The 19,966-nt window shown below is 48.3% G+C and overlaps 3 protein-coding genes across 3 annotated transcripts in view; 1 reads left to right on the top strand and 2 right to left on the bottom strand.

Moving 5' to 3' along the window:
• Positions 1-3,276: 3,276 nt before the first annotated feature.
• Positions 3,277-8,852, top strand: LIAT1 (ligand of ATE1). Its single transcript, XM_071765188.1, has 3 exons — positions 3,277-3,319; positions 4,572-4,754; positions 5,876-8,852. Exons 1-3 carry the CDS (start codon positions 3,277-3,279, stop codon positions 6,316-6,318), a joined length of 669 nt encoding a protein of 222 aa, XP_071621289.1. The 3' UTR covers positions 6,319-8,852.
• RFLNB (refilin B) lies at positions 8,082-13,943 on the bottom strand. The gene is made up of 3 exons (XM_071765189.1): positions 13,655-13,943; positions 12,061-12,170; positions 8,082-10,875 (listed from the first exon to the last, which is right to left on the bottom strand). The coding sequence occupies exons 1-3, from the start codon at positions 13,850-13,852 to the stop codon at positions 10,542-10,544; spliced, it is 642 nt and encodes a 213-aa protein (XP_071621290.1). The 5' UTR covers positions 13,853-13,943; the 3' UTR covers positions 8,082-10,541.
• Positions 13,944-17,024: 3,081 nt separating this feature from the next.
• The window catches only part of VPS53 (VPS53 subunit of GARP complex), a 60,664-nt gene continuing 57,722 nt past the window's right edge, over positions 17,025-19,966 (bottom strand). The window contains exon 22 of the mRNA XM_071765185.1: positions 17,025-19,695. Within this exon, the coding sequence (XP_071621286.1) occupies positions 19,525-19,695 (171 nt within the window). The 3' untranslated portion in view covers positions 17,025-19,524. The remainder of the gene's footprint in view (positions 19,696-19,966) is intronic.

Raw genomic sequence — 19,966 nt, 5'->3', positions numbered from 1 at the left:
TCAATAATATAAATAAATTAAACATCCCATTCAGTCAACTTCAGGAAAAATATAAATTATGTTATTTAAGTAGCTGTACTGGCAGGAAATGATACAGATCTCAGAGACTGTAACAATGCTGCTGTTGAATTTGTTTGTTGGGATACCCAACAGATGCTTTGGAGTCTGACTGGGCCTTGATAGCTGGAAGTCAGAGAGAATAAATATGACATGGCATTAAAAATTTAGAAAGGCTAAATATGAGTTTTTAACTTGATAGCATGAAGTCAATTTTTAATACGCTCGCTTCTCAGGAAGCAGACACTTTCCACCCAAAGAACCCTTCAAAATCTCCCTTTTAACAATGATGAGTTTCACTGAATTATTCACCAGATCACAGCTGCCAGAGATTTAAAACACACACAACACCCAACAAGGGCTGTAACAGAGAGCAGCTCCTTCCCCCAGGCCTATCAGTGGTGCTGACAGTCACACCATGGATGCCCTGAGCTGATCCACTCCCCTTCCAGCACAGCACATAATTGCACACCAGGGAGCAGCCTTTCTCTGTCACCCTTGGACAGGCACATTTCTCAAGAACTGAAAAATAAAGACTGTTTTCATAGAGATGTTCAACTGGTGGGCACGAAGGTGGCCTGGAGAAGAACTAGAGATGCTTAAAAGCAGCCTTGCTGTACAGCAAAACAATTCTAATTGTAACAGTCCTATGGGAAAAGATTCCCAGTTTGGACTCTGGGCTGGTATCACAGAATTGTTTGGGTTGGAAAGGACCTCTGAGATCATCAAATCCAACCCTTAATCCACTACCACTGTGCTTCCCAGCCCATGGCACTGAGTGCCACATCCAGTCTCTTTTTTAAAACCCTCCAGGGATGGAGAGCAGGGGCTGAGCTCCCATTCTCAGCTGTGTCCTTGCACTGCTGCTCTGCTTTCCACAGCCCAGCTGTCATTTCTGCTCAGATCACAGGTTCCTTCAGGTAAGGATTCATATTGTCTGTCTGTTCAGTGTTTGACATGAGAATCTGAGGTGAACAATTAGTGTTTTAATACACAAATAATAAGATTATTAATTATGAGCAATTTTAAACACAGGGAGTAACCAAAGGCCAAACTCACTGGCTGCTAATGACAAAAGAGACCAATTTCCCAGGAACACAGGCTGACAAATTAACTGGCAAGGAGCTGCCATGGCCAGAAATGTTTGGCTTTCCCCTCCCATCACCCTGACCACTCCAACACAGCCCATTCACTTTACAATTCACAGCAAGGAGGCCATGATTTATTTTTTTTCTTCAAGCTGTTACTCTGATTGCAATCCTCTGCTATTTGGTCCTCAGTGATTCAATTTGTATTCACCCCTCCAATTATCATTCCTCAATAAAAAGGTCAGTGATTCAGTCTTTAATCCATACAACAACAAAAGTCTTGCTAACAGAGCACATCTGCTCAAGAATATACATGGCAAAGAAAACATTTAAAGAATACTGATGCTTTATAGCAAAGTAAGCTGCTGCTTTTTTAACCAGTTTTAAAGACAAACTCCCCATTCTGATCCAATGCTCTTTTTTGCTTGCATGAACAAGTCTCAGATCTAATTCTCTTTTCCTTGTTCAATGTAAGCCTTGAAGAGGACAGTAGGAATATTCTAGTAAATTGAGAGATTAATTTAGCAACCCTCACACATATGGATTAAATCTACTGCTTGAATACAATTACCCTTCCTGGCAAGGGTTTGCAAATTGGACTTCTGTTTTATGAATTTATGACATGTTTATTTTCAGAAGATATATGCCTCCAAGATGCAATAAAGCCTGCAGAGGATTGTGGAAAGTTTGTTCTTAGCATTTTTACTGTGAATTTCATGTACAACATCCACAGAGAATGGAGCCTAAGGTGCCCTGGGCATGGCAGAGTCTGAAACTCAGTCTAAACAGAAAAGAGGGACAAAGGGAAAAGTGACAGAAAGCAGCAAGAGAGTAAGGGATTTGCCTGGGGATGATACCCCTTCAGAATAAAATTATCTGATGCTGGGGAGCACCTCACAACCCAGCCTACCCTCCCAGCCAACTGCAGCAGCAGAAGGGACAGGTTAACCAGATGAAGGTTGGGTCCTACCTGTCCTGGTACTGTAGGAAGGAGCTGTCACAAAAGTAGTTTCTTGAAATGTAGCTCAGGCCAGCTGCTACCACTGGGTTCTAATTTTGCTTGGCAAGTTAGGTTTTATCATAATAAAATTAACAAAAAAACACCAGTAAGCTGCAAGTAATCCCCTGCCTTCAGCCGTCCTCCAAGAAATACTGTACTCACTTTTCAGTCTGGATGAATTATTTACATCCCATCGCTGCTGTTCCCATTTTCCTTGCCTTTTTGCCCTGTGTCACCATCCTTTTCATCCAGACGCAGGCTTTGGAGACCTGCTGGCTGCTGAACAGCATTGGTAATACCCATCACTGTGAAACCCCTGCTGTTGACACTTTGAAATCAGACCATTAGCAGCAGTCAGAGAAGTGCTGCCTGCAGCCCGGGGATCTGCTGTGGGAGCAGCCTCCTGGGAGCCCAATTTCATCACAACCTCTCCTGAATGCAACCATCAGTGGCTGCCAAATTTCACATCTAAATAGATCAGAGGGAAAGGAGGAAAGAGACAGGAAGGGAGGGGGAGAAAGCAACCAAACCAGGATTAATCTTCATGTTATTTCCAGGGAAAGGATGACAAGTAAGAGGCGCATTGCTTCAGCAACTGTTGCTAGAGTTTCCGAGAATTTTTATTTTTTTTTTTTTTTGGTCCAGGCTCACCTCTGAAGGAGATGCACTGATCTCTCTTGCTGGTGAGGCTGTTAAAACACTCATCATCAAAACACAGCAGCAAGGGCAGAAGATCTGAGGATTTCACCATCCCCAAAACACTCGGGAGAGCCACTGCCACCTCAGCAGTGGTTCGCATGTACCTTCCCTGCTCTGATCTGGGGAAAAGTGGAAGGGAGGGAAGCAAGATGAGAGGTTCCCTCAGCACCTTCATACTTAAAGGACTGAGGTGCTGCCTCGAAGAAGCCAACGCTTTCTGGTGTGGCCATATTACCTCAGGCAATCCCCAGGACTTGCACATGCAGAGGAGCAGAGGGGAGGAGGAAACCTGTGCTGGATGCGGCTGTTCCCTCAGAGCAATGGCGCTGGGCTGCTGGCCAAGCGGGCAGGTCCGGGCTTGAACCTGCACCATGGCTGCCCTGGAGACCGAGGGGAGAGGAGGGGAAAGGGAAGGCAGAAAGCAGGGCTGAGATGGAGGAGAAAGTGCTGAGGGGAAAAGAGGTGAAGGGGAAAGGTGAGGTGGAAAGGAAGGCACTGAGGGGAGGAGAGATGGAAGGGTAAAACCTGAGGGGAGATGGAGGGAGGAAGACTGAGGGGAAGAGCTGAGGGGAGATGGAGGAAGAAGGCACTGAGAGGAAAGGCTGAGGGGAGAAGGAGGAGAGGGAATGGAGGAGGAAGGCACTGAGAGGAAGGGCTGAGTGGAGATGGAAGAGAGACAAATGGAGGAGGGAGGCACAGAGAGGAAGAGCTGAGGAGCAGTGAAGAAGGAAGGCACTGAGGGGAAATGGAGCAGGAAGGTGCTGAGTGAAAGAGCTGAGGGGAGATGGAGGGGGAAGACGCTGAGGGGAAGGGCTGAGGGGAAGGGCTGAGGGGAAGGGCTGAGGGGAAGGGCTGAGGGGAGATGGAGAAGAGAGAAATGGAGGAGGAAGACGCTGAGGGGAGATGAAGGAGAGGGAAATGGAGGAGGAAGGCACAGAGGAAGGGCTGAGGGGAGATAGAGAAGGGGAGATGGAGGGAGGCACTGAGAGGAAGGGCTGAGGAGCAGTGAAGAAGGAAGGCACTGAGGGGAAATGGAGCAGCAAGGCACTGAGTGAAAGAGCTGAGGGGAGGTGGAGGGGGGAAGAAGCTGAGGGGAAGGGCTGAGGGGGCATGGAGGAGAGAGAAATGGAGGAGGAAGACGCTGAGAGGAAGGGCTGAGGGGAGATGGAAGAGAGACAAATGGAGGAGGAAGACGCTGAGAGGAAGGGCTGAGGGGTAATGGAGGAAGAGAAATGGAGGAGGGAGGCGCTGAGAGGAGATGAAGGAGAGGGAAATGGAGGAGGAAGACGCTGAGGGGAGATAGAGGAGGGAAGCACTGAGAGGAAGGGCTGAGGAGCAGTGAAGACGGAAGGTGTAGTGACATGAGGCAACCAGGTGCCAATAATTGCCAGATAGTGGGCTTGACCTCGTGTGAAGCCCACCTGTGCCTAATTAGGGCAGGCCCCTACTGCGCATGAGCAGGATTAGGGGGCCAATAAAAGGCTCAGGTGGGCTTCACACGAGGTCAAGCCCACTACCTGGCAATTATTGGCACCTGATTGCCTCATGTCACTACAGGAAGGCACTGAGTGAAAGAGCTGAGGGGAGGTGAAGGAGGGAGGCACTGAGAGGAGGAGCTGAGGGGGGATGGAGGAGGATGGCACCAAGGGGAGACTGAGAGGGGAGTCATGGACAAGATGGGAGACTGTCCCAGGGCTGCTGACCTTCCTTCCTTTGTTCCCCACCAGGCTGGAAGGCGGCTGTGGGTGGCCATGCCAGATGGGCTGCAGAGCCCCCAGTGCAGGACACCAGAGCTGGCAGAAGGCGAGGGCTGAGGGCCCCTCCACCACAGCCCCCTGGCAGGAAACCACCACGGAGAAAGAAGAAGCAGCCCCGCAGGACTGCCACCACCATCACCACTGTGCAAGCAGGTGAGGAGCTGGGCTGGCCACCGTCCTCCAGAGAGCCACCATGCTCCCCAAAACACCCCACAGGAGGGCTGGGCAGGCTTGGGGAGGGAAGGGGTCATCATGTGGAGCTGTGTGTGCACCACCAGGCTGCTACGTGACCACTGCTCGACATAGAATGTTTGTGCAGTCCCCAGCACACAGACACAAAGGGATGTGCAGCCTGAGTGTGCCCCAGCTGGGGTTCACCTCTCCCTGTCAGCCAGAGATGCTGTGCTTGGGTCTCCCTTCCTCCATCCTGCAGGACCTGGAGAGAAAAAACAGCCATGTTTAAGAAATCACCTATGGCACTGCAAAATGTTTGAGTATACATAGATACTTTCATATACAGCTACACATCTATCAAAAAAACCCACAAACAACAAAACAACCAAGATTGAGTAGATGTAACTACACAGCACAAGCAGTAGGAGGCAGAATACATCTGTCAAGAAATGGGAAAACTCATAAACTGCCTAAGATCTGGGATGCTGTAAATATTTAGTGGTTTTCTTTTGGTGAGCTACAGTATAGTTGTTTAAATATTTGCCATTCCACGGGCATGAGTCACAGCCCTGATCTAACTTCCCATCAGTAGCTGAATTGCTGTTAGAACTACAGAAATGGGATGTTAAATTCAAAAAATCTTCCATCTGAAGGGTTCACTTCCAGGATCTTAGTAAAAAAGGTGCCTGAGAGTTTCCAGAAATTATTAAAAAAAAAAAAATTCCATTGCTATATTAATGGATAACAGCTTTTAAAAAAATCTCTGACAACTAAGAATCAATTTCCTGCCTGAATTGAGTTAGGCAAGCATGGTGAACTTAATGCCAGTGTAGAAGTGCTATTACTGCATTAATGACCTCAATAAGTACATTTTACAGGTGTGAGAATCATTACATTAGCAAATCTGCTAAATATATATTTTCCACTTAAGAAACACAACATTTTTAGGCCATTAATATCTTCTTATAGATTTGGTTTCTTATTAATGGGCATGTAGAAGTACAGCAAGCACTTGTCTAATAATCTACTTGATTAAATAACCTGGAAAGCCTCAGAGGCAATGCATACATTTTTGCTAACAGTGTTTATCATTTAAGCAGATAAACACCACCACCAAACCAGAAAGCAGCGGGCCCACTCCCCTCTATCAGCCAAAATCCCAAGTCCTGGGAGGAACCCTGACTCAGCCCAGAATAAGGCAGGAAAAAATGAGAATGATGCAGAAATAAACACAGTTGCAGTATCAACCTCTACCATTTTGGACTGTAGTCAAACAGACCAAGCTCTTTCTGCTCAGCTCCACGAAAGCCTTCGATGGGATGGGATTCTTGATGATCCTGCTGCAGAAAAAGAAAGGCTGCAGATCTATAAGATGAACAGAAGGAAAAGGTATGAATTTTATATCCAGCAACATTTGGGTGCTGAGCCATGCCCTGCTGCCAGGCATTCCTCAGTACTTAATCACAGGGCATCATCCACAAGCAGCCACCACACGGGCTGTAAAGAAAATTGCAGCAGGGATCTTCCAGAGGAGCAAGAGTGAGCTGGTCCTGGATGTGGAATGAGCTACAACCAGAGTTCTCACCCAAAATCTTACAACAAACTGTAGCTCAGTGCTGATCACTCTTAGACCTGTGTGAAGAAGCAGACATTTATATTTTAAAAACAAACCAACCTGTTAATTCAAATCAACCCAGACTGCTTCAGCAATCAAGAGTGCTCCTTCCCACTTGTCCTGCAGTACCCCTAATTTCTGCTATTAGTTTATTTCAAAATAATACTCACTGCATTACACCTGAGCTTCTCAGTTATGTATGACATGAATAGCTTGTCCTGAAACCAGCAGGCACAGCCCTTGTGGCAGATGAGGAAACTGAGTGTGGGCAGCTGAATGACCCCATACTTTGGAGGCCAAGATCTTTTGCAGACACACAAACTTACCTAGAACATGAAACTGAGCAAGCTGAAAAATGGCAATTGGAATCCACTCCTTGTCTCCTGGCTTCTGATTTAATTGTTAAGCAACAGTATTTTGTTTTGTTATAAAAATTCAGTGTATCAGACCCTCAGATTTGATATTCTGGAGAAGTACAGCACATATGTGAAGGAAATGGAGCTCATCTATAACAACAGGGTTATCCATGCAGTAACAAGAAGCCTATTTGGCCAATGTGAATTAAAAATCATGTCAAGCAGCAGGCTGCCCTGTACTCTCCAACTTCTCATAGTAAAGGGACATCTTTCATACAGAGGATTACTACAATATTAAAGGAAAACAGCCCAGGTCACACTAAAGGAAATATCTGGAAGTTAGACAGCATATCTGAAAGGAAAGTTTTTCCTGAAGCCCTCCTGAAAGATACTGTTCTGATTTTTAAAGTTTTATTTTAATGGCTCTTCAAATACACCATCTTTTATACAGCAATTGATGGTTATATATGGCTTTTCTCCTGTTTAATACTTCAAACACTGCCTGATACTCAAATGCTTGCACAGACTTCCCCAGGAACAGCAGCATGCTTTAAAATAGCTTCAAAGCTTCTTAGACTCCAATAATGTCATTACATGCAAATCTAGAGCTTTTGCAAGCAGATAACCAGATGAACAATAAAAAGTAAGCAAAAAAATCCCATTAAAAATCAATTAACTGATGTTCAATTGCAATAATTTCTACTCTGCCAGAGATCCTAACAAAATGAGCAGGCCTGCAAAATCAGAAGGGATTAAAGAACAGAGCAAGTATCCACAAAAACCACTCCAGTATTTCTCCCAAAACAATAGCTGTAACGACCTCTTTTGTTTTTATAAAGTTGAATGCATTATCACCTTCTAATCTTATTTTTCTGGTGTATTTACTGATATGCCATTTAAGAGTTTACATTTTTAACCAAAAAGTGAAAAGAAATTCTGATCTAGTTAAATACCTGTATTTGAAAAGGATAAATGCCTCACTTGCAGGATAAGCTGAAATCCACACAAGAAACTCTCTTTAAAAATAAAACTAGACCAGACTCAAATACACACTGGAGAGGATTTTCAACTGCTTTCAAGGCACTTTTTCAAATGTCTTACTAAACTGATAAAAGCACAGCATTTGGCACTGGGCTTTTTTTTTTTTTTTTTTTTTAATACACAGTTTTATAGAGGAGACACCTTCCCAGAATATCTAAACAGCAACACAGAAATTAAGAGAAACAAGAAGGGAGCTGGGATTGGCAGGATATGTTATGTATTTATTACTTAGTAAAGTATCATCATAAACACTGAAAAGCTTTGAGTGAAAAATAAAGAGACTTCCCTACATGATGGTTTTCAGATCATTTATTACCAATAAAGTAAAAGACAAACTGAAAATTAGAAGGGGGGAGATGAGAAACATCACAGACATCAGAACACTTGCACAGAGCTTTGCAAATGTTGGAACATAAATAATTTAAAAGGTATCTCTACCGATTAAAATGATTCTAAGAGGTACATAATTAAGTTTGTTTCCTTTATAAAAATCAAGTGGCTTTATCCTAAAACCATAGAGTAGGGGTCATGTAGTTTCTAACTCAACTAGGGACAATTAATGATTACAACTTAAAATCATCTTCTCTCAGAGCTCCTGCAAATGAACTCGTTGGAAGAGAGCAGTCAGAGCAATCCAGGGTCCTTGTTCTTCCAGAGTCCTGTGTCCAACAGTGGCCAGCACCAGATACTTCAGGAGCAAGGTACACAGAACTGCAAAGCAAGCCATGATGCAACAACAGCTTCCCCAAAAGCAGAGTTCTGTCTGTTGGAAACCCCACACACTGAGGGGCTGGGTTGTGCCTTCTGTTACACAACAGGTTTGTCCTGGGGCAATGTTGAGGGGAGAATTGCAACACAGATTTAAGGCACATCTCCTAAATGCTGTAGTCTGAAACCAACATGGTTTTAATGAGGTGACTCTGGAGCAATGCCCACCTGACTTTGGCATCCTCTGTCACCCTCTGGTTTGAGGATTCCCTTTTTCGAGGCAAGTACCAAAGATTAAGGACATTCTGTTCTGAGCTAATAAATAAGTAAAATACCAAACCAAAACAACAACAACAACAACAAAACCTCACACCACACAAACTCAAGCTTTCCTTCCCGATGCATTTTGACTCTCCCAAACCACTTCAGCTCAGGCTGGGTACACTTCCACACCATTCATCACACTTACACAAACACACAGCAAGTACAGCTCAAGAACTGGCTCCCGAGTTTATAAGATGCCACTGACAAAATTCACCCTTAAGTCTTTGCACTAGCCAAGTCCTCTTTAAAAGCAGGTCCAGGGCTGATGTTGCACCAGAAGGTGACCAGAGGAGTTTTGGAATACACAGAAAAGCCATGTCCAGTTAACTCAAGTCTACCAAGTGTTTCTGAGCTGCTGCACCACACTAGCCACCAGTGTAAGCCATGCTCCCAATAGCAGATGCTCTCCACACTACACTGCTGTCAATATAGAAAAAAATATCTGGGTAAAGCAAGAAACCTCTCTGTCTTCTTTTCATCCAACACATGATAAACTAATGCACATAACATCCAGATGGCCTTTCACAGTACCTGAGGTTACTCCCTTTGGTCCCCAAACTCATCACACACTTGGTACTGGAGGGGTCACTCAGCAGCCTACAGACAGGCAAATGCTACCCCCTCCCAGTGACATCCTGAATATTAAAGTCCAGAGAGCACACAGACCTTTGCAAGGAGAAGTTCAATGGAGAAGCAGAGACGTGGCTGTGGGGTTTTGCTACGCAATAAAAATTTTCCTGTCCCTTGCTACCCTCTACCTCTTCACAAGCCCTATCCTGGCAGCCTCACTCTTGATCCCAGCATCTTCTTCTCCACTCTGGATCCCTGTACACAGGATGCATTTTCCAAAGCTTTCCTAGCTGCAACTCCCTTAGTGCAGACAGAACAATGTCAGTAAAAACGAGGCACTGGTGTTTTTTCACAACCATGCTGTCAAGACCTGACTTGCCAGCAATACAGGGATATGTTTTGGCCTGATATTCTTCATTATAAGTCCTACACAGAGTGCACCAATGCTGGCATGTGACACTGACAGAGCAGAAGTCATTGTAAGTACAGAAGATAGAGTGCATCATTCATCTAAAGAACTTCAATTGCCTGATCCTTTCTCTGCTGCCTGGAGCTGCCAAAAAACAGTTTATCTCCTGCCCCACGCAGAATTCCTCTTCTTTCCAACTTATACCTACAATCTGGACACGAATGCCAGAGGATAACATTTCTGTATCTGTTAAATGCAGAATTCCAGATTTTTCTCTGTTAGCTTTTCCCAGCATTTTCCAGGAGATGGTTCATCTAGAGAAAACAATCTCACTATCTCAACCAAAACAAGTGACAGCTCTGGCTGGTTGTAACCAAATGTAACCCAGCAGATTCTCTGCAAGACTGCAGACCGCCCTCATTTTGCACATCACCACAAAGCCTCAAACGGGTTTCCACCTGCCAGCCACTATTCCATATTCTTCCTTACCTGTCAATTTTTTTCTCTGGGAAAAGACTTCCCCTTACTCTCACCTGATTACTGCACTGTGGGGAAGGGGAGAGGAGAAACAAGTTCCTTACTACCTTACGTTCCCAAAGAAAAAACCGCGTTCGGGGCCATTCTGATGCTTAAAGCAGGAGTAAGAGCTGAGAAAGAGGATCTGTCCCCACTTTAGCCAGTGGAGTCAGCACAGTATGTTAGATGGGACCGGGATGGACCAGAGCAAGAGAGACAGCTGTCAGTCAGCAACCATCCAGCAGGACACAGTCGTTCCCAAGGTACTCCGAGGTTTCCAGCTCCACGCTGGAGAGGAACCGCCGCACGCTCTTACGACAGTTGTAATCCAGCGTGGTGGTGTACACAGTCTTGGCATGCTTTGGGTAGATAATGGTGGTGCTGGTGAAACGCTGGGGCTTGTTACGGGGCTGGAGGTGAACCTCTGTTTTGTAACTACGCCACGTGCAGTTGGGGACACAGATGACTGTCTGGCTGCAGGAGGACACGCTCAGACCCACCGGCATGTAAACGTCATCGATGAAGTGCTTCTCCGACTCGTATCTGACTGAGGAGGTGTACCTGAAATACAAGAGACACCCGTGTGAGCTCTTCCAGCAAATGAAGCAGGCTACTCTGGAGCAAACAAAGCACTGAGGCAGCTCCTGAGACCTGTGCCAGCACAGGAACCCCCAGACTGTCCCAGTTAAGGAATAAACCTTACGTTAGCAGCATGCCCAGGACTGCCACTGTTCCTGCCAGCACTGCCAAACAGCTTCTCAACCCTTGTCCCTTCTTTTAAGCCCGAGCTCTATGAAACTCAGAACCTCCTTCAGACTCCAGTGCTTAAAACCCAGAGGCACACCCCCACAATTAGGCTTTGCACATAAGCATCCCAGTTCCTCAGAGTTTGCCAAGCCCATGGAAGCACACAAAATCTTCTCAGTTCTCCTCCGCCAAGAGTCACACAGGAGCTCCCCACTATCACTCTCGGCATGGACCACTCTCTGAAGATCCCACTGGCAGGAAAATACTACAATTGCCACATCAAAAAGCCTCTGTGCCAGGACTGCAAAAGGAAGTTTTCATCTCCTTCACACCACGACAGCTTTGTCAGGGAGCTAACTGCCTCCAATTCCAGCCAGGACAACCAGTGCTTTTCTCTCCTCCCCTGCAGTAGGCTCCTGTTTGATTTTATCTGTCTACCTCTGCTTGCACAGTAATCAGCTGGAAGCCTTCCTTTTTCATTACTGCAAACTCTGATGTTCAAAGGAATAATTCACAAGCTGTGGAGTGATGCAGCACGTTAAAAATAATAATTATACACTCTCTTAATACTAACTTTTCTTTTAGTTCACACACCAGCCACAGCTGATAAGATAGAAAGGACTTATTACAAACCCATGAGATTAAAAGAGCAAAATTCCTTTCCCCTAATAAAACAGTCCTAGAAAGATGGCTGCTTCAGAGAGCTTCCCTCATGATTACCTTCTAGTTAATCATTTGAAAGGCAACAATTTGGAGCAGTGCAATGAAGTAAAATCAGGGGACTAAAACACAGGAAAGTCTTCCTGGAAAAAAAACCCACATGGAATTATAAGAGACTGAACACTCCTTCAGCCTGTAAAAATGTCCAGGAATGTACAGCTGCATGAAACAATAGTTTTGCAAATAAATTAACTTGGCTCCCAGGCACTGATAAGAGTGAACCACTCCTTTAAATGCTGACTCCTTCAGAACTAGGTATCTGTAACACCTTATATTTACCTTATTTCCTTTGGTGGTAAAGGGTCAAACTCAACTCCTTCGCCAAAGGATAAAGGACACAACCTTGGAGGGCAGCTGGGGAGAACAGGGCTGGGAGACAACACAGAATACTGGAAAAAAAAAAATAAAAGAAAGAAGAAAGAAAAATAAAAGTCCCATTTATGTTACATATACTATACCATACTATGTTACATATATTCTCAAGTCAGTAACTACATTGGTTTAGCCCTTGGTACTTTGTTGAGGTTCCCAACTGGGTCCCAAGAGGATCTGCTAATCAAGTCGTGCCTACAGCCACAACCAGCAGGTCTGACATGCTGCTGGGCTAGAGCACCAGGGATGTGGCAAGGTGTACTTTTTTCAGACAAAGCCCTAGCTTTGGAAGCTTACTTCAGAGGGGCCACCCTGGGAAACGGGAGAGAAAGATGGCTTTCTGCAGCACAAAACATGGCCCATTGACTGCAGGAGCTCATGTTCATTTTAAAGTGAGTGTGTGAGAGAGGTCTCTTTGCTGGATTCATCAGACAGGAGGAAATAATCACAGGGCATCCAACACCTATACCATGGCTACTACTTGAGGCATTGAACCCAACCAAATTCACACAGGACCTGCCTGGAAGGATTAATTCATGGAGTGTCCCTATGCTCCTCTCTCATAGATGGGCTGGGCCATGCTGTGCCAGTGCCGACACCGCCCCAGCACCATCCTGCAGCTGGAAGGGAACCAGAGCAACCTTCAGCCAGAACCTCACAGCCCTGAAGAGAAGGAACCCAGTTGTGGTTTTGAAGCCACCTCTACGCGTGGACTTCAGTATCCATGGGCAAAGGGGCTGTGGGTGTCTCTCCTGTTGAAGGCAATGTTCTCCTACAATCTGCTCCAATTGCACACAGCAGCTCTAGGAAAGGGATGGCTCCTCTTTATCTGAAGTTCCCAAAATGTCCCAGCAGCTCAGGGACAACATTCAACAATCATTTTTTTAACAAGCTGAGCACATGGCTGTCTGTTCAACCATAGTTCAACAGACAAACTTACTCCTCTGGGTCGCTCTCTGGAGTAACAAGAGTTCAACATCCACAGAGTTTCAAAGACATGCTGGGACCCTGTCCCAAACCCTACCTGGGGTAGGACCAGCAGCTTCTTCACTCCCATCAGCAAGGGCTGACCCTAAAACTCAAGGCTTTTATAAGCCCCGTGGACCCTCCAGACCCAACACAGCCGGGGACCTGGCTGTGGACACCCCGGTTGCCCAACGTGTTAAGGGACACGATGTGGAAGGGAGGGATAGGGCTGGGGGAGCCACTTGTTTCCAACCTGTCCCCACGCCCCGGTGCCAGCCCCACCGTAACCCCAGCCCCACCGGGCTGGTTTTCCCTCCTCCTTTCCCCCAAGGATGCTGCGGGGCCTGGAGCGGGAAGGCGAAGGGGGCAGCCCCGGTGAAGCACCACGGCGGGGGCTGAAGGGCAGCGGCTCCTCCGCTCCCCGGGCAGTCCCGGGGCCCGGCAGGCAGCCCGGGACCAGCAGCCCCGGCTGGAGGGTCCCGTTGGCCCAGGGGCTGCAGGAGGGGTGTCGGGGGCGGCCGGTACCGGTACTCACCGCGGCGGCGGGCGGGTCGGGCTCCGGCAGCCCGTTGGCGGCGACGCGGTCGGGGCTGCCCGAGGAGAGGAGCCAAGGCGGGGGGGTGGGCCCGGGGCTGGGGGGCAGCCCGGAATCGGGGCTGTCGAGCCCCGTGTCGCCCCGTTTCCTCATGTCCGGGAGGTCAGGCACCTCCCGCAGACTAAGCCGACCCACCATGGCGGAGCCGTCCCGGACCGGACCGGACCGACCCGACCCGACTCTGCCGGCCGCCTCTCCGCGCCCTGCGCCGGCTGCGCCCGGGCGGCGGGAGGGGCCACGGAGAGGAGGGGACGGAGGCGGGGACACGGCGGGGACCGGGGGCGGGGGCTGCTCCGCTCCTCTCTCCGGTGCCTCGTCCCGCGTCCCCCCGCACCCCTCATCATCCCCCCAGTGCCTCCATCATCCCCCTGTATCCCCCCATCATCCCCCAGGTGTCCCCATTATCACCCCATCGCCTGCCCGGGCGTGGTGGGGACTCTTTGGGCCTGGGACACCCGTGTCCCTTGGGTATTCCAAAACTCTCTCCCATTTCTCACCCTTAGCAGCAGTGGAGCAGCTCACAGGGGTTGAATTTAGGCTGCAAAGCATCAGCTCTTACCGCAAGCTCCACTCATCCCCGGGGGGTTGATAACACCCTTCAAAATTCTCAGTTTTCCCCCAGACTGCTCTTTCTCACCCCCTCCAGTCCCAAGGATTTGGACCTAAATATACCACTGCCACCCTAAACTGCATTTTCCAGGCAGAGCTGCTGAAGCCCAAAACAAGGGATCAGAAGGAAAAGGCTTTTCCAGCGCTACATGAGATCGAGGGAACGTTTTTTGGAAAATCCTAATGAAATAATTGCGCCATGTCATCAGATTTGGTGGGGGAATACTCCTGTGGAGGGAAAGCAACAGCCTGCAGCCAGCCAAAGTCAACACTCCCCTGTGCAGTAACAAGCAGTCTGGCCTGATGGGCCCAGCACAAGTGAACCCAAACCCCTGAAAAGAATTCCTTCCCTGCCCCAAAATTAAAAGCAGAGCAGAGTTTTCAGCCGTAGGCGTCTGTGGTTTGCTGCTATGCAGTGCTGGGAACTCCGGAGACTTCCTCAAGGAATTTACATTCCTTTGAAGAAATACTATGAGGCTGTTTGTCTTTGCTGAAAAATGCAGATGGAAAGAAAAAGAACATTAAAAATTGTGATTGAAATCTTTGGGGTCTGAGCAAATGTGCTGGACAGGTGCTTTCTTCCTTTTGATTTAAATGCATTCCCCCCCCCCCAAAAAAAAAAGAAAAAAAAAAACCAACCCAGAGAGATTCTGGTCTCTGTGAGCAGTGGGAAAGCTGATTGCTCCTCACTCCAAAGTCTCCTTTCATAAAAGCCCTTTATGAAATTAAGATGCCTCAGAAGGCTCTGGAGCAGTTTCCAGATGAACACAATCATTATTTCAGAGCTGCTGTGGAGCTCCTGGGCCAAACCCTTTACTGCCAATAACTGAGTGAGTGCAATGCAGGAACTGGGGAGGGGGGGACCTGTGGCACCTCCTGGCTGCCACCATGAGGGCTGTGGGCATCTGAACAGCTCTGCCCCTGGGGACTGGGGCAGAGGGGTCTGAGCATGGGGGATCTTCATGCTGGCTGGGCTTGGGGTGCTGTGGAGCCACACGGGCACCTGGAAATCTTGTTGCTCTTTATTTAATAGCAAAAAAACACCCTTCCCCCTGCTCTGGCTTGACACAAATGAGAAATTTTGTGCCTTTCCAGGCTCTTGTTTCTGGGCTTGGCAGGTGAAATGGAGTTTGAGCAGGTGAGGGGGTTTGGAAGCCCAGGGCTCAAGACCGAAGGATTTCCTGCAGTGCCCATGGCCAGAGCTGCAAACTCACCTGCTGGGAGGAAAGGGAAACGTTTAACCCGGATTGTAGCTACTCAATAACTAAAATACTCTCAGTAGCCACCGTGTAGAGGGGCCCTGCTCTGAAGGCACAAGGACTCTGCCCTCTCACAGCCTTTCTCTCCCTAAGCCTCTCAAACCGCGCCGATCCGTGCAATCCATGATGATATTTGCAAACTCTTCCCCTGCCTGCACATCACAGCGTGTTTGTCCACATTATTTACTTTTTAACTGCCTGCACACAGTATCTTATCAAGATCCTCCTTCCAGAAAGGGCTTTCCTCTGGGCCAGGCGGGCTCTGTTTAATCAGCAGCTGAACAATAGGCACATTGATGCGGCGCGGGGGGCCGGCGCTGCGGGCAGGGGGAATCCCTGTTATTTGATAACGATGGAAAATTATTTCCAAATGATGGGAAATGCCTGGCTGCTCCCCACGGCGCAGCCCATGGACCCGACGGGCACTGGAGTTGTGCTCACAGCGACACTTCCAGGCGGTGGGACTGCCCTGCGACAGGGACAGCGGCTGAGGACACATCGATGAAGCTGCTGAGCTTTGAGGGGCTTTTCCAGCCCCACCACTGACTTCTCAAACTGCTGAGCCACCGGGTGAGGCTTCCCCAGGACCTTGGAAGCTCCACTTGCTGCAAGCAGGGCTCAAAGGATGATTTTCCTCTCCCCACAGGATCCAGACCTTGGTGGCAGCACCGTGGGTTCTGGTGCTGCTGCATTTTGGTCTCCATCATCACCTGAAGTCCTCTCAAAGGTGAATATGGTCCATGTGCTCCACTTGGACTCCATCTCAGAGCTGATCTGGCTGAGAGGAGGGGACAAGCAGAGGTTTCAACCTAAATTTGGGGTGACAGCAGCACTAGGTAGTGGGATCAGCCCCAGGTGCACGCTGAGTTAACGCCTTCTGGCCAAGTGTTTTCTGACACAGCCCAGAGACAAATGTCCTAATGCCACCAAGAAAAGGCTTGTGGAGACCTGGACATCATCACTCAGATGTTTGAAGTCAGAACTGTAAAAGAAATAAACACACGCGGCTCGGGCTGCTCCTGCCCAAGGGTGGGGAGGGCAGGACCAGTAGGAGAAAAGCAAGTGAGTCATTAATTCTCCAGGCAAGAGAAACTCCTCCAACGTCATCCATCTTGTGGAAAAAAAGCACCACCTCTCACTTTTTCAAAGGAAAAATTAGGATCTCTCAGAAATCTCTGCAGCAGTCAAAGGCAGCAGAAATGATCTGATTATTTAGGGGCACAAGGTCAGCTCTGCTGAACCACCCGCATGGCCCAGGCAGCTGCTGTGAATCCACATGGTGCCTGTGAGGAGCTGGAGCAGGAGAAGATGGAAAAGCCAGAAAAGAAAAGAGGCTGCAGGAGAAAGCAGGAGATGGCCAGCACAAAGCCCTGGCTGTTGTGCATTTTGGGTGAGGTCCCTTCCAGCCCTGGGGGTTTGCTGCACAGAAAACACCCAGCAGATGAACATTGTAACCATTTAATTCATTTTAGTGTCACACTCTGACGTACTGCCACACTTACACCTCAGCCAAAAAACGTAAAAAGTGGCATTTTACACAGAGAAAAAAAAGTCATCCTTTATTCCCCCGAGATGTAAACCCCACACAGCAAACATACACACACAGATGTGCCAAATCTGACAAATACCCAAGAGCCAGGGGGACAAAACCCTTCGACCCAAAGTAGAAAAATGCAGACTTCCTCTCTAAAAGTGGAACTCCCAACACCCAGACCTGTAGCATTCTCCAAAGGCTGAAACTAAAAATTCATTTTTTTCCTTTTTATTTCTTATCTCCAGAAGGAGACGTGGAGAATGAAACAGGGGAAGCCTTTGGGGAACGACACGCAACGATAACTTGAACATCATCTTCAGCTATTCATAATTTAGTTACAGAGTCACCCATTGACAGAGCAAAGAAAAATTAATCTAAAATAAATTATTTGTCCCTCCACAGGAATAATGAATCTCTGCAAACCAAGTTCCCTCCTCCCTGGCTTTAAGGTGTGAACCATCTTGCACACGCACCTTGAGATAACCTCTCCCTGGGGAACAGACCACTCCTTCTTTTGTCACCCAGGGTGAAATCAGGAGAGGAAATAAATGGAGTAGCAGTGGACTTGATTTTTAAGACTGGAATGATGAGAAATGGCCATCCCTCCCCCACCAGTGTTGTCACTGCCACAGATGTCACCCTACGGCTCTCTGCACAGTGCAGCCAGGGCCCTGCCAGCTGTGCAAAGGGAAGGGGAGATTTTTACCAATCAGGCACCAAATTTGCCCTCCTGCAGCCATGGGGCTGAGGAGAGGGAAAGGGAACAGCCTGAGCCCAAGCTGAAGCAGGAAGAGGCAGATGCAGCATGAGACCAGGCTCAGCCTTGCTTGGGGAACTCCTCATTTCATCTCCTCCTTCCCCAGTCCCAGCATGGGCACAGAGATCATTTTCCTGGAGTGTGTTTGATCCCCCCTTCCAGATGTGAAGCAGAGAGTACCACCAGCCCTAGAGAGCACAGCCCCTAATAAATACGGTCCTAAGGCCCAAACTTGACCTGGTGGGGAGCAGGGCTCTCCTGAGAAGGCATCTGACAGTGCAATAGCTCCTCACCTGCCAAACTGATACAGGACTTCTTCCTGCAGGTGAAGCTTGAGTTAAAATAAAGCAGGCACAACTGGTTGATCTAAAACCCATTTAGGATTCAATCATTTGTGGTTGGCCATACACCTTTTAAGTCCCCCAGAAAGGGTACAGAGGAGTTTGGGAAGAAACCCAGTGTTGTTAAGGAGGAGGTGATGTCTGTCTGCACTGAGACTCCTCAGAGAAGCTCACACAAGGGTCTGGGCACAGATGTCACTGACTCCACCTCTGTTCCAAGCTGGCTTTGTGGCTGAGTTATCCAAAAGACTTCACCTCTGGTTTTCCTCCTCTCTGCACAGGTGCAAGTTGAAGCTTGGAAGAAGAGGTGGAGAGGAAGGCCCTCAAGGTCTGAGGCTGGTGTAAGCATCTTGTCCCAGGCTCCTGGCTGAAGCAAACTCTCCCAGAACCTCTCCTTGCAGGGTGGAGAAGATGCCAAAGGGGCACAGCCCTGCTTGGGATGTGCCAGCTGGCACCAGAAAAAGGAGCTGAAGCTGTTTGACACTGGGTCCATGACACAACGGCCCTTTGTGGAGAGAGGGTGAGAGGTGGCACAGGAACTCCCAGCAGGGACAGCAGGAAAATCCAGCACACACGAGAGAAATAACAAGCAGCTGGAGATGGGCTCTGCAGATGTCTGGGTTGGCCTTTAAGCTGTAACAGTGACTGTGGCTGCTGGGTTGTTGGCAGGAGGTTTGCCAAGGTGCAGAAGGCATTAACTCAGCCCTTTCCTCCTGTTCTGAAAAGGATTTGCCTTGTTGCTTTACTGGTGGTTTCTGCAGGCCTATCCTGGGAGCAGGGGAGAAATCTGCTTTGGGGCTCTCTCCTGGGCATCGAATCCAGTGGAGCTGTGGATGTCTGGATCCCAGCTGGTAAAGGGTTCTTTTTGGTGGTGGTGTTGGTTTGGGGTTGGTTCCTCCCCCCTGAAATAAATAATGAAACTGAGAAACAGCTCTGCAATGGGGAGTGAGCTTTAACACCTGACTCTAAACAAAATCCTCAGTGCTGCAGAAGGAGCACAGCTGGGACACTCAGGACAAATATTCTCTGAATCCACCTAAACCATTTTTATAGCTGCTGACTTCCAGGTACCTTTATTTTCTCCACCACATGGAATCAACCATATCCTGGGTTTCATTCCTGCTAAACCCTTTGGCCAGATCCTCCCTGGATCCAGAGGGAGACGCAGTGCAGCAGCACACGACGCTCGGAGGATCACGGGAACGACGGGACGCGGATTTTTCAGCAGCACATCCTGAATCCTAAGCCTGACCAGCTTTGCTCCTGATCACTGCAGCCAGTTCTGAGCAACAGAGTTCCCTTCTGCTCACTTAGAGTCTTTTTTTGATAAGTTTCTCCAGTTTCCGTATCCGTGAGGATTCCTGCTCGGGCGTAGGAGCGCTCAGCGAGAGGGAGACGGAACTCTCCGCTCCGGAGGGTGGAGCTGGGAGGCGCTGGCGGAACAGATCCAGCATGCTGCTCTGCTCACTCCTCTTCAGGCCCTGGGGGAGCAAAAGGAGAGGGCAGCAAGCTGGTTAGATGCTGCTCGGGGAGTGGGTGTGCCTGAGGATAGCTGCAGGAAAACCCTTTTCAAACCTTTTCTTCACCCACCCCCTCCAAGAGCGGTGTGTAGAGCGCTGGATGATCCAGGGACAACTGAGCTGAGCCCCTGGAGGGAGAGCAGCTCTGAGCATGTGAAGTGAACTGGAAATCTGCTCTTCAGTAGCAACTCTACACACTTTCAGGGTACTGAGGATACACTCGCCTCAGAGG

This window comes from Heliangelus exortis, chromosome 21 (assembly GCF_036169615.1).
Source record: "Heliangelus exortis chromosome 21, bHelExo1.hap1, whole genome shotgun sequence".
NCBI lineage: Eukaryota > Metazoa > Chordata > Aves > Apodiformes > Trochilidae > Heliangelus > Heliangelus exortis.
Note: the sequence above shows the minus strand (reverse complement) of the source record. Positions and strands in the feature narration are given on the sequence as shown.